The sequence below is a fragment of the Hemicordylus capensis genome, chromosome 6 (assembly GCF_027244095.1).
Source record: "Hemicordylus capensis ecotype Gifberg chromosome 6, rHemCap1.1.pri, whole genome shotgun sequence".
NCBI classification, from domain to species: domain Eukaryota; kingdom Metazoa; phylum Chordata; class Lepidosauria; order Squamata; family Cordylidae; genus Hemicordylus; species Hemicordylus capensis.
The window spans coordinates 71,242,586-71,257,553 of NC_069662.1; the positions used below are offsets into that span (position 1 = coordinate 71,242,586).

The window sequence follows — 14,968 nt, forward strand, 5'->3', positions numbered from 1 at the left end:
CTGGGATATTTCCCCTGTTCATGCTCCACTGAAGCTCATCTTATCCTGCTTACTTGCCATGGAAAGTTTGGGACTGGAGGACTCTTCCCTCAGAATTTGTTTACCTGCCCTTTTGTCATATCATTTCCTCCTTCCATTGGTTCACTTTTCTCCTCTACGTTCAAGAAGAGATTTCTTAAAGAATCAGCTAATTTCTACCCTCCCAGTACCTACTGTACTTCCTCTTTGAGATCTCTCTCTAGTCCTTGCACAACTAATTTTGAAACCATTCCCAGGGCTGCTCAACTTCATCCCTTCTGCAGATGTTGGCCTACAAGTCCCATAATCCCTGGCTGTTGGCCACTGTAGCTGGGGATTATGGGATTTGTAGTCCAAAAACAACTGGGGGGCCAAGTTGAGCAGGCGTGATTCAGACTTATGGCTTGCTGTGATCTCTTTTAAAGTAGCCTTCCTGCTCATTATTACATTCTGTGACATGGGTGAGACATGGGTGAGACTAGAATTCAGACTCTTCATTCTTGAAATAATAATAACTAGCTGACCTGGCGCAGAACATCTGCGCCCCTAGTCCTCCCTGTCTTTCCTTCCTCCCTTCAGCCCCAGTCCGTTCTCCCCCTCCCAGTCTGCTTTCCCTTCCCTCCCCATCCACTGGCCCGGCCGGCCTGGTGGGCGCTTTCCCTCGCCGCCCATCGGTGGCTCCTTCCCTAGCTGGTGGCAGCATACCCATGGCTATCTGGCAGCTGCTTGCAAACTCTCACGAGAGCTGCCACACATGGGATTAACCACTGGTATGCCTTAGAGAATTAAATATGTAGATAATATAATTAATGAGAAGGCAGTACACTGACCAGACCTCACCTGCCTTTGAAATTTAGAATCTAGGTTTAGCTCATCTCAAGATATTTGTCTACCTGTCTTTTTCTCTTCAACATCTGCAGAAGATCTCTCCTATGATTAACCTTGTATGCCATGTGGCTACGAAACCAATACCAGTGTAACCCACTTGCATTCTGCCCAGCCTATAGACATGTATGCAGCCTTTCATAGAGGTGTCTCAATTCCTGAACGCCATCTGCTTCCTGGGCAAGATCATCCACCTTCATTGGACACTATGCCCTTGGTATCTGATCATGTTTGTTCTGTTGTACTTTCCTTCTAGGTAACTTAGCATGCTACTTAAGCATAGGTGTTGAATGCACAGAGACCATGAAGAAGAAGAGCAGGTTTCTTGATTGAAGACCATCCATTACAACTGGTCATCTTTGTATTGATATAGCCCTCCATCTGCCCCAGTGCAGTGACTCTTTGGTTCCCTTGTGGGGTTTGCTACAGTGGTCTATTGGAACTGAGAGGAAGAGGGCAAGAGCCACACCTATTTCGGCTGGCCCTTCAGTAGCAGGGGGAGAGATGCCTGCCAAAAATCTGAGGCAGTTGTCTAGGAGACTTTGAATGGAGCTCTGTACAGGCCCAAATTCCATAAGTGTGAATGCCCAGAAGACCACTTGAAGAACATCCATTACAAAATGTATGGAGCACATAGTAATCCCCTCGGGGAGGGACCTGTCCTCTCATAGTTTGCAAAGTGCTATGAATGTGAATGGTGCTGTATAAAAACCGACAGATTCAATAGGGGTAGCCATGTTGTTCCTCTGCAGTGAAAACAGAGTCTTGTGACATTTTAAAGGCAATATTCTGTTTCTTCAAGGTGACACAAACTAAAGTATATATTTTACAGGGGAAGGTAATAAGTAAAATTTAGCCACACAGTGTTGAAGTTTATTTATGAGTTATGAAATCCAGATACTTGAAATCTGCTGCCCCCATAGGCCAAGTATGGCACTTCTCTCTCTCTCTCTCTCTCTCTCTCTCTCTCTCTCTCTCTCTCACACACTCACACACACTCACACTCACACACACTCACACACACACACACACACACACTCTCTCTCTCTCTCTCTGCCATTTTCCCTTTCTACTCTTTCAAAGTGGCTTGAAATGATTCTGAGAAGGGTTAGAGGGAAGTGAAGACAGGAATGCATGAACAAACTCTCTTCCTTTTTCTCACATAAGCTTATCTCCTCTATAATTTTACCCTCCGTTCTGTACATGGCAGTTACCTGTTTGTAGGCTCACTATATTCTTTCTCTCTTTAGAGCTTCAAAATCAGAACCAGCTGTTAACCAACACAAACCTTAATTTGGAACAGCGTCTCCAGCACTTTGACAAGATGCAAGAGCTCACAGCAATGCTACAGGAAAGCCATAGGTAGACGTTATTTCTTAGATGAGGATGTTATTGTTTAAATAGCTGGTATTGAACTTCCATTTTTATCTACACGGTGTTCAGAGAGCTGAAGACAGACTGAAACAGACTTTACTATTTCATGATAGTTTGTTTATTGATTTGATTTGTACATTTCCAAACATAGGCAGCTTCTTTCACATGCTGCAGAAGATGTAGGAATCTGAAACAGACAAGAGGAGCTGAGAGATGTACATGCCTTCTGTATACAGAAATTGTAATTTCCTAATACAGCAGATGTTAAACATTTAGTTAACGTAGTTAAACATTTAGAAAGTTAAACAGTATTTTATAACTCTGTCTTAAGAAACATTTTATTCATCATTCCAAAAAAGAAAATATTTCAAAAGAATTTTTATCTATCATTTTCAAAATCCCTAATTTGTTCTCTAGATAAACTGGGGGGAAATGTTGGGGGGTGGGGTGGGGTGGGGGGTGTAGAATGAGACAACTCTCCCCCTGCCCAGTTCCCCCTCCTCCAGTCTTCACATCTCTAAACCATGATGCATTTGTTGAACACATCCTTGCCCTGTGTGCCCCAAAGCAGGGAAAGGGGTAGGGTAGGGTGGGTCTACTTCTTATACCAAAGGGGTGCACAAGGAACGAGAACTAAAACTGCCCCCTCTCCCAGCTTATCCTCCATGCTCTTGCTTTTAAGCAGTTTTTCCAAGCCCAGTTCAGATATCCAAAATTAACTGGGCAGGGAGAACATGGCTTAACAGCTTAGCATGATTACCTAACCACACAGTATTCTCAAGTGCCTAGTTTGACCCTAAATCTATCTGTGCCAAATATTCCCACAAATCCATGCATTCCACAACCTCCTACATAGGCAGAAAGCAAGACCTGAAGGAGCTCCATGAAAGTGAGAACTGGGTAAGGCAAGAGGCTGAGTCTTCTGCTTCATTGAGCATCCTGCCAGAAGAGGGCAAAATGAAGGGTCATGGGGGTGGGGGCTGCCTGGCACTGCTCTTGCTTCTCTAGGGCCTTCACAGGAGACCCTTCAAATGTCTCATAAGCTAGGAATTAGGGACATTGCTAGGCATGGATCTGGGGGCCCAGGTTTGTGTGCCCACTTCTTCCTAGAGGCGCCTCATGATGTTCCCTGAGGGAAAGGATGGCCCCCCTTATATTTCTGAAATGGCTTGGCCAGGACAGGTTAGCAGGACACTGTGTGTTGATCTTTAAGAAGATTGGTCAATCTGTTGATTTTTAATTTTTTTGTATGTAAAAAAAACCAAAAACCCTTCAAAAAAAAAGTCTTATAAGTGACTTGTTTCACTGTAGAAAGTTACAAAAACCTCTGGAACGGAAGCCCCTCCTTGGACCATTATTCCACCCCCATGTGAAGGATTCTGTCCTTTGCCTTCATAAAAAAGTGCAACATGCCCCCCTCCCCCCTGTTTTTGCCCAATTCTTCACATTTCTAGAATGGCTGGGCTTAAAGGGCTACACACATGTAGCCCAAGATGGCAAGACTTTGTTTATTTTTATTTCAAGGAAATTGGTCAGTCCTGTGATTTTTAATGAATTCTTTCCCTACTGCAGTAAAGCTGTCAGAAAGGCTTATCTCTATCCATAGAGTACCTCATACCTAATGAAAGTGGAACAAACTGTTACTTCTGAATAAACCTTTATTTTACAAGTACACTATGCTTAAGTTGGTTTGTGATCAAAAAAGTCTGCATGAAAACTGTGAAGAAAGGGGCATAACTTGTGGTTTTAATTTATTTTCCTTACAAGTGCACTATATGTCCAAATTGTTTGATCTGTTGGGGGAGACACATGTTATGTTCTAGTTAGTTTGTGAATGGTCAAGAAGCAGTGTGTGTCCATTGGTGCTTGCATAGAGTCTTTCTTTCTCTCTGTCTTCAAATGCACTTTGGCCCAGATCCATAGTGAGATATGAATATACAGAGAGGATGCTTATTTTTGAGGGGTAAGGGGCCGGGGGCTGTAAGCTCCTTAGGTCCAGGGTCCAAAATTATCTAGCTGCACCTCTGCTAGGCATGAAGATAATAGTGACCCTCTTTTCTTTATCCCTACATCTGGTAATTGAAGGCTTACTACCACTGAATATGGAGACCTGGCTGCCACTCTGTTTCTAGGTACAATTCAAGGTGCTGGTTATTACCTTTTTAAAGCCCTAAATGGCTTGGGCCCTGAGTACCTTAGAGACTGCCTGCTCCCCGCTGAATCTACCAATCTGACTAGATTGGCTGGGAGGGCTCTGCTCCACGTGCTAACACCTGCTGAGGTCTGTTTGTCAAGTATGCAGAACAGGGCCTTCTCAGCTATTGCCCCCAGGCTGTGGAACTTACTCACAGATGAGATCCTCATGGCTCCTTCTCTCCCAGCCTACAGGACGAGTGTGAAGGCTGCTCTTTTTATTCAGGCTTTTGGACAATGAGCTGTCCCTGCTCTTTAAAAATTTTTAGCTACGTTTTGTTCTGGTTTTAAGGTTTTTTGAATTCTATTATTTTATTGTGTGTTCATATTTTATTGAATTTTATTGTCTTGACTTGTTAACTGCCCTGGGGTCTTAGAGTGAAGGGTGATATAACAATATAAATAAATAGCATCTAGTTTTAAGAGAGTGAACATTTCTGCAGTGAACAGCCAAATATAACCAATCCCTACAGGAATTTATACCTACATTTTGATACTCTCCATAGAAATGTTCTTTTGTCTAAAACTAGATTCTCAGAACTGGTTCCAGTGTTATGCTGAGACCCAAGTTGTAAAAATGCTGCTCATCTAAGCAGATTATTCATAAACAATGTGCAAACTGATTCAGGTACAAATCTATTTGTACCCAAATCTAGGTGATTCAGGTGATTTGGAGACCAGAAAAATCACCCCTGTGGTCCATTGGCTAGATTCGGGTAGAAATCGAAGCACACCTGATTCAATTCGAATCAATTCAAGATTTGGATCCCTCCTATTAATTCCCCCAGATTTCCAGATTTCATAAGCTCTAGCCCTTGTAGAAATGGAGTTATGGAGCAAAATGTGTGGTCACTATTTTTCAAGTGTTGGATTCTTTGGTGTATAATAACTCCCTCAATGAATCCCTATGAGGATTCAATACACACGTTCATTTCTTCTGTTCATTTTGACTGTCTTTTTGACAGTGCCAACTCAACTGCCATGTGCCAACTACACCCTACTCCTACCCGTAAGGCAGTGGGGTACTACTCAGTTTATGTTCTAGGATTTTTTCCAAGTGTTTAAGTTATTTGATGTCTAATAACCTTTCATCATAATGAATCCCTATGAGGATTCATTACACACCAAAGAGTCTAAACACCTCAAAAATTCCTAAAATATAAACTGAGTACCCAGTGGCTTGTGGGTTGCGGGGTGGTTGTAACATGGGATGCCATTAATTCCCCACCCCCACCTGCAAAGCAGTGAGGTCAAAATGAACAGAAGAAATGAAGGTGTGTAATGAAAACACCAAATAATCGAAACACTTCAAAAAATAACTAAAAAATAAACTGAGTACCCCTGTGTGGGGTGTGTGTGTGTGTGTGTGTGTAGTTGACACATGGCAGTTGACAGTTGACACTGTCCAATGATAGTCAAAATGAAGAAACGAAGGTGTATAATGAATTCTCAGGGATTCATTATGAGGAAAAGTTATTGGACACCAAAGTATCTAAACATTTCAATACTCCTAAAAATTAAAATGAGTACCCCACTGCCTTGCAGGTGGGGGCAGGGTGTAGTTGGCACATGGCAGTTGACAGCTGGCACTGTCTAGTGACAGTCAAAATGATCAGAAAAAATGAAAAGGGTATTCAATGAATCCTTATAGGGATTCATTATGAGCAAATATTATACACCAAGGAATCCAAACACTTGAAAAATAATGACTGCACATTTTGCTAGGAATGTGCATGAACCGGTCCGGAGGCCATTCTAGAGGCCTCCGAACCAGTTCGAAAGTGGTGCTGGCTCGAAGGTTTAATGCTGGGGAGGGCTGGTTCTTTAAGTGTGGGAGAGAATGCACTTACCCCCCCCCCACCTGCCACCCCCGCCGGCACTCCGTTTTCAGGGTAATGCATGGGGCGGCAGCGTACCTCCCTGCCGCCTCTTCCCCCGTTCTTGGCTGGAAGTAGCGCCTGTGTGTCATGCATCATTCCCCCATCATGCGTGCGCACAGTGGGCACCTGCACATCATTCCCCGTAACACCTGTGCTGTGAGTCAGTCCCCCGTCATGCGGGCACACGTGTGGCGGGCACACGCGCAGGTGCTACTTCCAGCCAATTACGGGAAGGGGCAGCAGGTAAGATACCCTAAAAATGGAGCGCTGGCGGGGGGAAAGCAGCGGGAGGGGTAAATGCATTCTCCCCCACCCTTAAAGAACCACCACCCCGGCCTCAAACTACACCTTCACTACATTTTGTTTCATAACTCCACGTCTACAAGGGCTCCACGTCTACAAGGGCTAGAGCTTAGCTTTTTTGCTTTTTTTTTTTTTTAAGCTGGGGATTCATTTTAGGGTTACGATATGGCAACTTTGAATCCCCATTGTTTCCTATGGCGGAAACGTTCAAAATAAGTAAAAACTTAAAAAATCATTAAAAACCAACCGAGTTTCTACCCACTACCCAAATCTGGTGCCCCTATGACCTTGTTAAGCGGTCCAAATCGAATCTAAGGAAATACAAATCGAATATGGGGTGATCTGTGGGGGGTAGATTTGGATACAAACCAAATCAGGGGTGATTTGTTTTGGGAACAAATCAAATCCAAAAAAATTGTGCACATTCCTACAATGTACTGCAGAAGTGACGAACTGCTTTCTAATATCCTGTTCCCTTCCATTAACTAGATTACTAGAACTTGTAATTTTTCAGTTCACTGAGAGAAGGAACATCCTCATGTGAAGTACACCGTTTCCATATGTAGCTGCTTTCTTGAGCAGAGATTTTGCACATGATCACCTCTGCCATCTCATCAGAATGAACTCTGTTTTACACTGCAGCAGTTTAGCTCTGCTTTCATGTGTGTGAAACAAAGGGCATCAATTTCTCCTGGCATGATCACAGCTGCATATATGGGGGAGATTGTCACGGGACCCAATCAACCTTCTCTCCCCACTACCCCCACCTTGGTGTGTGCACATTGCAGCTTGTCTGCCAATCATTTCTTAGGACTGAGGGTGAAATGTGCTCCAAGGACAGGAATGGTTCTGTGTGAAGAGGGTCCAAGCCCTTCGCTTATTTCTTAATGGAAGAAGATTCCATTTCAAAAAATCTGTGGTGTTTTCTTGGCAGGACGTTGGTTTCTACCAATCAGCATCTTTTACAAGAACTGGATGAGACACATTCCCGACATAAGGCTGAGGTAGAGCAGCTACACTGGAACTACGCTCAATTAAAGAAGATAACTGACACACTTCCTTCCTCCTAGCAACAAGGACAACAACAGGTGTTCATAACAGTGAAAAAATCTCACTGTCAATAACTGATAAGGGGTGATTAACCTCTGAGGTTCTTCACCAACATGAACAAATCAACTTTTAATACTGTGGATGTCTTTTGTTGTATACTTCTTCCCTCCCCTAGGTTTATGAATATGGTTTAAGTGATTTTTAATACTGTGTGGAATGATGGCAACTGATAAGGAGAGCTGAAAGTTAAACAAGCACAAAATGATCTTTTCTACTGTGATTTTTACTAGGGATGTGCAGAACATTCAGCGCTTGGAACGGGCCATTTCAAGTGCTCCAAGCTCAGATCGTTCTGAGCACCATTTTGGATTGCAAAATGGCACTCTTTTAGCCGCTGCGTACATGCAACAGCCATTTGCATGGTCAGCACCACCATACAAATAGGTGCCATCTGTGCACAGAGACCAGAAGAGCGCCATTTGCAATCCAAAATGGCATTCTGAACATTCAAAGTCTGAATAGGGTCGTTCCCTCGGAATCTTCTGGGGATTTTGCATTCTGAGCTTGGAATGGAACGCTAAATCCGTTTCATGCACATCCCTAATTTTGACCCTCATTTTAATTTAAAAACTACTTTTTCGAATCTAGACCATGGTGGTCACTGACCAAATTGCACTTACAAAGCTCTGTAGCTCTTAGGAATAACTGACTGAATTATGGCACGCAGACATGCCACTACAACCCGTGTTACAAAATTTAACAATAAATGTGACTTAAGAGCAATGAGAGGTTTTAATACATTTTCAGGTGCTTAAAGTTATTTTTGCTTGTTTCTTCACTTTTCCTGTTCCTGAGCATGTGAAAAGCAACAAGTATTGACAATGCATTTATCTTTGGCATATGTGCATAGGAACTGCTATTTTCATATTCCATGAAATGGGATGCAATTGAGTGTTGTTTCAGCAATATGTTCTCCATATTTTAATTGGTACTAGTTGAATTGTACTCATTTTGACTGCTTGCTTAATTACAATTCCTCTGACTGTTCTAGCAGTGCCCATGTTCTGTTGGTGGGAAATATTATGGGGTGGGGGTGTCGTCTTTTCTTTAACATTCTGGACAATTCCGGATTTCAAAACCATTGATTTCTTTGTTCAAACAGAGTGAATATTCATGACAATGTTTAATGAAGTACTGGAAACATAAATATTTCCACTGCGATCAAAACCTTTTATATGCTGATTGTAAATAGCAAATAATACTGCTATTTACATGAGCACCTAAACGAAGCTAGGGCAGCCCTACTTCTTGCCCTGGCTTTTAACCAGGTTAAGGGCACAAGTGTTGTGAGCGTATTCTGTGCCAGGATTATGAGCATATGCACAGCCTCCTGGAGGATTTCCCCAATGTACCACATTTGCCGCGCAGTGCATTGTGGGATATCCAGAGGCTAGGGTGCGTTGTCCCTGCCTCTGGAGATATGCACTGCTCCAAGCAGTGGATCATGTGGGAGCACAATCCACACTTCCCACCAGTGAGGACAGTGCGTCTGGGGGGAAGGTAAATGTGTCTCAGCCTCCCCACCACCACCACCCCCAACATAGCAGTCATATGCATAGCCTTATTAGGTTCATCAGCCACTGAGTCTGGCAAAGTCCCATTAAACCTGTTGGGACTACTGATCACTACCTTGCCTTAAAAAAAACCCCTATGGTAATATGTTTACTCTTGGAAGAATACAATGCCTTCAGAAGTGTAACTCTGCACAAACAAGAGTGAGAAAAGAATCAGGAAAGGCAAGATGATATGCCTTCCTTAATTAACAAATGTAAGTGGATAAGGTAAAGCCTCACTATTATTTTGTTGTTGTTTACACAGTCAGACAGGTGTTATTAACTGGTTTGTTTTATCCAGACATCGAGTCCTTCCCAAGGACCTGGGGTGGTTGAATTTTATTATCAATGTTGTTGCTGTTATGATAGATATCATCGCAGAATATAGGCTATTTCCAATAATGTTGCTTTTTGTAATTGGCCGATGGTGATTTCTGTGGCCTCTGGTGTTGAGATGCTCTTCAAGTTGTTTTGGAATTGCACCTAGGGCACCAATTACCACTGGGATTATTTTGGTCTTCTTCTGCCACAGCCTTTCAATTTCAATTTGTAGATCTTTATATTTTGTGATTTTTTTCTATTTCTTTTTCTTCTATTCTGCTATCCCCTGGTATTGCTATGTCGATTATTTTGACTTGTTTTTCTTTCTTCTCGACTACAGTTGTATCTGGTGTATTGTGTGGCAGATTTGTTTGTAGTTGGAACTCCCATAATATTTTTGCATCTTCATTTTCTACAACTATTTCAGTTTTATGGTGCCACCAATTTTATGGTTTTTGGCTACAGGCAGCTTGTATTTTTTGCAGATGTTCCAGTGTACCATCCCTGCTACCTTGTCATGCCTTTGTTTGTAGTCAGTCTGTGTGATCTTTTTACAACAGCTGATTAGGTGGTCCACTGTTTCATCTGCTTCTTTACAAAGGCGGCACTTGCTGTTTGTTGTGGATTTTTCTACTTTTGCTCTTATTGCATTTGTTCTTAGTGCCTGTTCTTGTGCAGCCAGTATTAAACACTCTGTTTCTTTCTTCAAGTTGCCATTCTTAAGCCATTTCCAGGTCTTGGTGATGTCTGATTTTCCACTTATATTGTGCAAATATTGACCATGCAGTGGCTCATTTTTCCATTTTTCTGCTCAGTTCTTGACTTGTTCTTTCTTGTAGGCCTGCTTTGTTTCATTGGTGTTTAACAGTTTCTCGTTCTTGACCATTTGAAGTGCATCTTCTTCACTGTCCTTGATATATTCTTCAAGGCCTCTTTTCTCCTCCTCTACTGTTTGATGGACTTGCAGCATTCCTCTTCCACATGAGCTGCGAGGGAGTTATAGCCTATCTACATCACTGCGGGGGTGTAGAGCATGATCGATGGTCATGATTTTCCTGGTCTTACGATCTAGCGTCTCTAGCTCTGCCTGGGTCCAGTCTATTATTCCTGCAGTGTATCTGATAACAGGTATAGCCCATGTATTTATGGCGTGTATGGTGTTCCCACCATTGAGTTTGGACTTGAGGATTTTTCTCACTCTCCAATTTTTATTCACTTCCAATTTTTCTTTTAACTTTGGTGTGTGCGATGTTATCCACCTGGAGAATGCCCAAGTATTTGTATTATTTATTAATTGTTGTTGTTGTTGTTATTATTAACATTTATATCCTGCTCTTCCTCCAAAGAGCCCAGAATGATGTATTATATACTTGAGTTTCACTTTCATAACAACCCTGTGAAGTAGGTTAGGCTGAGAGAGAAGTGACTGGCCCAGAGTCACACAGCTAGTTTCATGGCTGAATGGGGATTTGAACTCAGGTCTTCCCGGTCCTAGTCCAGCACTCTAACCACTACACCACACTGGCTCTATATATGTTCCTATTTTAAAATGTTTAAATATTTTCTTCATCATTTTCCCGATGAGACACTTTATAATGAACTATAATGGAAAATTTATTCTTGCAATCAAGCAATCATTTAAAAATTATATCCTGTGATGATTTTAAAATTAAAGCTTTCTCTACTAGGCCTGCTAAAGAACATTTCTATGCTCAAGGTTGGTTTCTATAGCACTAGCTTGCTTGAGTCTTCCTTGTAGGTCTTTGGATAATAAATAATATGAAGTAGTCTGAAAACCTTCTAATGGACAGATACCAGGATTGGATCAACTCCTTTCAAGAGCTGAATATGTAGATAAGATGATGTTTAATATTCTTCTGTGTCAGTGATTTGAAAACACTTACACTTGACAGTTTCACTTACATATGCTATTGTGTAAGAATATTCTGAACAAACAGGGTCACCCCTTACTGCTGCTCATCCCCAAGAATACCAATTTGTTGTTGTTCCTCCCCCAATGTGTAAATTTTCCTTCAGTGGAGGAAGAATAGGTTATTCCTCACACTTGTCCAGTAGTCAGAGCTAATAGTAACTGGGTTCTACCTGGTCTTTTCCTGTAAGAGTTCTGGTCCTTCTTGTTCCAAGGCAATAGGGAGAGCAGAGCTCTGTTCCTATTTCTCTCTTTTTGAAGAGGTTTGTTCTCCCATGCATACAATGGACTAGATAGCTAGGACGAAAAGGAAGTTGGAGTGTTGTCATTCCTGACTACTGGCCACTGTGGCTAGGAGCAACATGGCTTCCTGTCAATGTGACAAAGCGATTGCTAAACCTCTGCAGCACCTGGAAGGCACTCTAAATGCTTGACAGGCAAGATGTTTCTTCCATAGCAGAGAAGAAGAAAGATAGATAAGATAAAATAAATCCCCAGCACAATTAGGTGTGTTCTGTCAGCACCTTCCTTTGAGATTACAGTGGTGTCCCTTTTATTATGAGAAACAAGGTTGGAGGTGATAAAAGCTGTACAAGAGCACTGAGGCTACCAGTTCTGAGGTAAAATGAAGCAGCCAGAGTTAAGCAGCAAAGCCTATGTGGAAGCTTCCAAGATAGTCTTCCGAAGTTGCAGCAGCTCCTGAAAACATTCAGTTTCCAAGATGCCCTGTGGCTTCCCCAAAACTTCAGGAAGAAAATAATTTTAAAAATGAATACTTTGGGTGCCATTTTAAAAGTGAAACTACAGCAGCAGCTGCTTTCTCATCACTGTGAGCAAATTAAAGGGAAACCAGTCTGTCTCCTGTTCATGTTAATTAAAAGCGTTGGGAGAGTGGTGAAGATGGTCCAAAGCTTTGGCCCAGTTGGAGGGGTTGGGGAAGACTTCAAATCAGCCTGAAACAGTTGGACTTCCCTCTCATAGCATGAATTGGAGGGAATTGAAGCAATGCTGCTTTGAAGAGCCCCAATGAATAGTACAGGTTGAGTATCCCTCATCCGAAATCCGGAAACCACCATAGTGTGTGCCCTAGCAAAACAAAACTTATTTATTACCTTGGTGAGCTGGGCAATCTTCTTACACATTTTCATATGCATTTCGTGATCGCCTTCCTCCGATGAACTACAATGACTAGTAGCTTTAGAAGACCCATTGCAAGTCCTGATGACAGAAGCCATCAGGCAGTGAGCTACAAATGTTTGTTTATTTATTTTTAAATGTTTGTTGTAATAATTGCTCTCACACACACAGAGCTCACTAGCAAAAGGAAAACACTTCAGTTTGCAAACCGAGCTGGCTGAAGGCTCAGCTGCCTTCCCCTCTTCTCCTCGTATGTGCCCAGTCCACAAGCAGAACACGTGGGCGAGCAAAAGCAAACCACCTTTGCAATTGCAAGCCCACCCCCTCCTCCTCCTCCTCCCACCCAGGTCCCTTCCCCCTCTCAGCTTCCGCCACGAGGAGACACTGCTGGCTGGATGCTACACATTCCCTTGGGGAGACGCTGAGCCTGTCGGCCCGGCTAAAATTGTTGAGATCACTGAAGATGATTTAAAACATTAAAAAAGCAGAAGAGGAGAGGAGAGCCCCTCTCACTTGCTCGCAGATTCCCAATTTTGCTGCTTTTAAACATGCTGTAATTTGTCTGTAATTCTCTCTAGTTGCAGCTCTGTTTTTATTGTGAAGCTTCTTAATGTTTTTTCATGTTCTCACTTTGGTGCTAGAGAGAAAATACAGTAACCTTTCGTGTTTAGACTTGGATCCCATGCCCAAGATATCTCATTATGAAAATATTCCAAAATCCAGAAAAATCCGGAACACTTCTGGTCCCAAGTAGTCCAGATAAGGGTTACTCAACCTGTAGAAAGCTGAGCTGAACAATGTGGGAATGGGAGTAACTGTCAGGCAATGTTTTTAAACCACGTTACAGGGAAAGTAGGGCAAGACATCCTTTAATGTAAGGTAAGGCAGCATAAATACATCTGCAACAGCCGGCCACCTAAACTTCAGAATTCCAAGGTGTGCTAAGCTGACTAAAAATACACCAGAGAATGAGATCAGAAGGTGAATGGGATCTAGCAAAAGAGCTAGTTTGCTAAATCAGCTTTCAGATTATGCATTCAGCGTTTTTTCCTCAAGGTACAGATGAAAGCATACACCTTAAGTGGCACGGTGGGAAATGCTTGACTAACGAGCAGATGGATGCCATTTTGAATCCCTGCTGGTATGTTTCCCAGACTATGGGAAACACCTATATTGGGCAGCAGTGATATAGAAAGATGCTGAAAGGCATCATCTCATCCTGCGCAGGAGGAGGGAATGGTAAACCCCTCCTGTATTCTACCAAAGAAAACCACAGGGCTCTGTGGGTGCCAGGAGTCGAAATAGACTTGACGGCACTCTTTACCTTTACAGATTAAAGCAAACACGCTGACACAGCGAACAATCACTGTGCTGTCACTCTGGACACGTTAACTTCTATGGTCCCAGAGTACAGGGGGAAAAATTAAGGTCTTCACATTGCTTTACACCAGGAGAGCACAACTCAAATGCCCCAGTGGGCCAGAACCGACCACACCTTGGCATACAAGAGCTGTAGTCAATTTTCACTGCACACTATTACATTAAAATTAATTATTGAAATCATTAATGAAAGAAATTATTAGTTACTTATGGATGTTTTTCCCCTACCAAGAGACCCACAATTTTAACCAAGGAGCATGGTCATAAAATAGTCCCCCCTCCCTCCTCAGTGGGGATGCTGGAGTGCATGCCAGCCCCAAACAAATGTTCCATATGCCATTCCCAAATGAATTCCTCGCCTTTCATCACAGTTGCTTTCAGACTGCAATCCTTGGCATGCAATCCTAGTAATGACCTGCTGCAGGGCAGTCCTACCTGGGGCCAGAAAAAAAGTCCCTGCACGCCAGATCTGGCCCCTGGGCCATATGTTGTGCAGACTTGTTTTACACAATGTGAAATTGAGGTAAAATGCGTTCTATTGGCAGGAAACTTGTTCGTTTTTCTAAATCACCAAATAGAACAGGTTAATCAGTCTGGAAACATTTCTACAGATGTCTGCCTTGCTCCTCCTTTAAATACCTGGGATGACAGAAGACTCTCCCAACCTTCCACTCCTACAACAGACTTCCTTGAGGGTAATTTTGAGCAGTGGGGAAGAACCATGCTGCTTGGCTCTCAAGCACACTGCAGGCCCTAGGCCAATGCCGTTGCTGTATTAAGACAAGAATCCCTTGAACAGAGGCCCGTGAATGGAGACGGGATCTGCATGTGTGATTTCAAAGCCAGCAGGAGAAGAGCATGCAGAGTGACAGCCGGCCTCCCCC

At 42.7% G+C, this 14,968-nt stretch overlaps 1 protein-coding gene across 7 annotated transcripts in view; it reads left to right on the plus strand.

The window, feature by feature from the left end:
- The window catches only part of CEP72 (centrosomal protein 72), an 80,645-nt gene extending 71,895 nt beyond the window's left edge, over positions 1 to 8,750 (plus strand). For all 7 annotated transcript variants that reach the window (XM_053261381.1, XM_053261383.1, XM_053261388.1 and 4 more), the window contains 2 exons: positions 2,154 to 2,265; positions 7,588 to 8,750. In XM_053261381.1, the coding sequence (XP_053117356.1) occupies positions 2,154 to 2,265; positions 7,588 to 7,723 (248 nt within the window). In that variant the 3' untranslated portion in view covers positions 7,724 to 8,750. The remainder of the gene's footprint in view (positions 1 to 2,153; positions 2,266 to 7,587) is intronic.
- Positions 8,751 to 14,968: the final 6,218 nt, after the last annotated feature.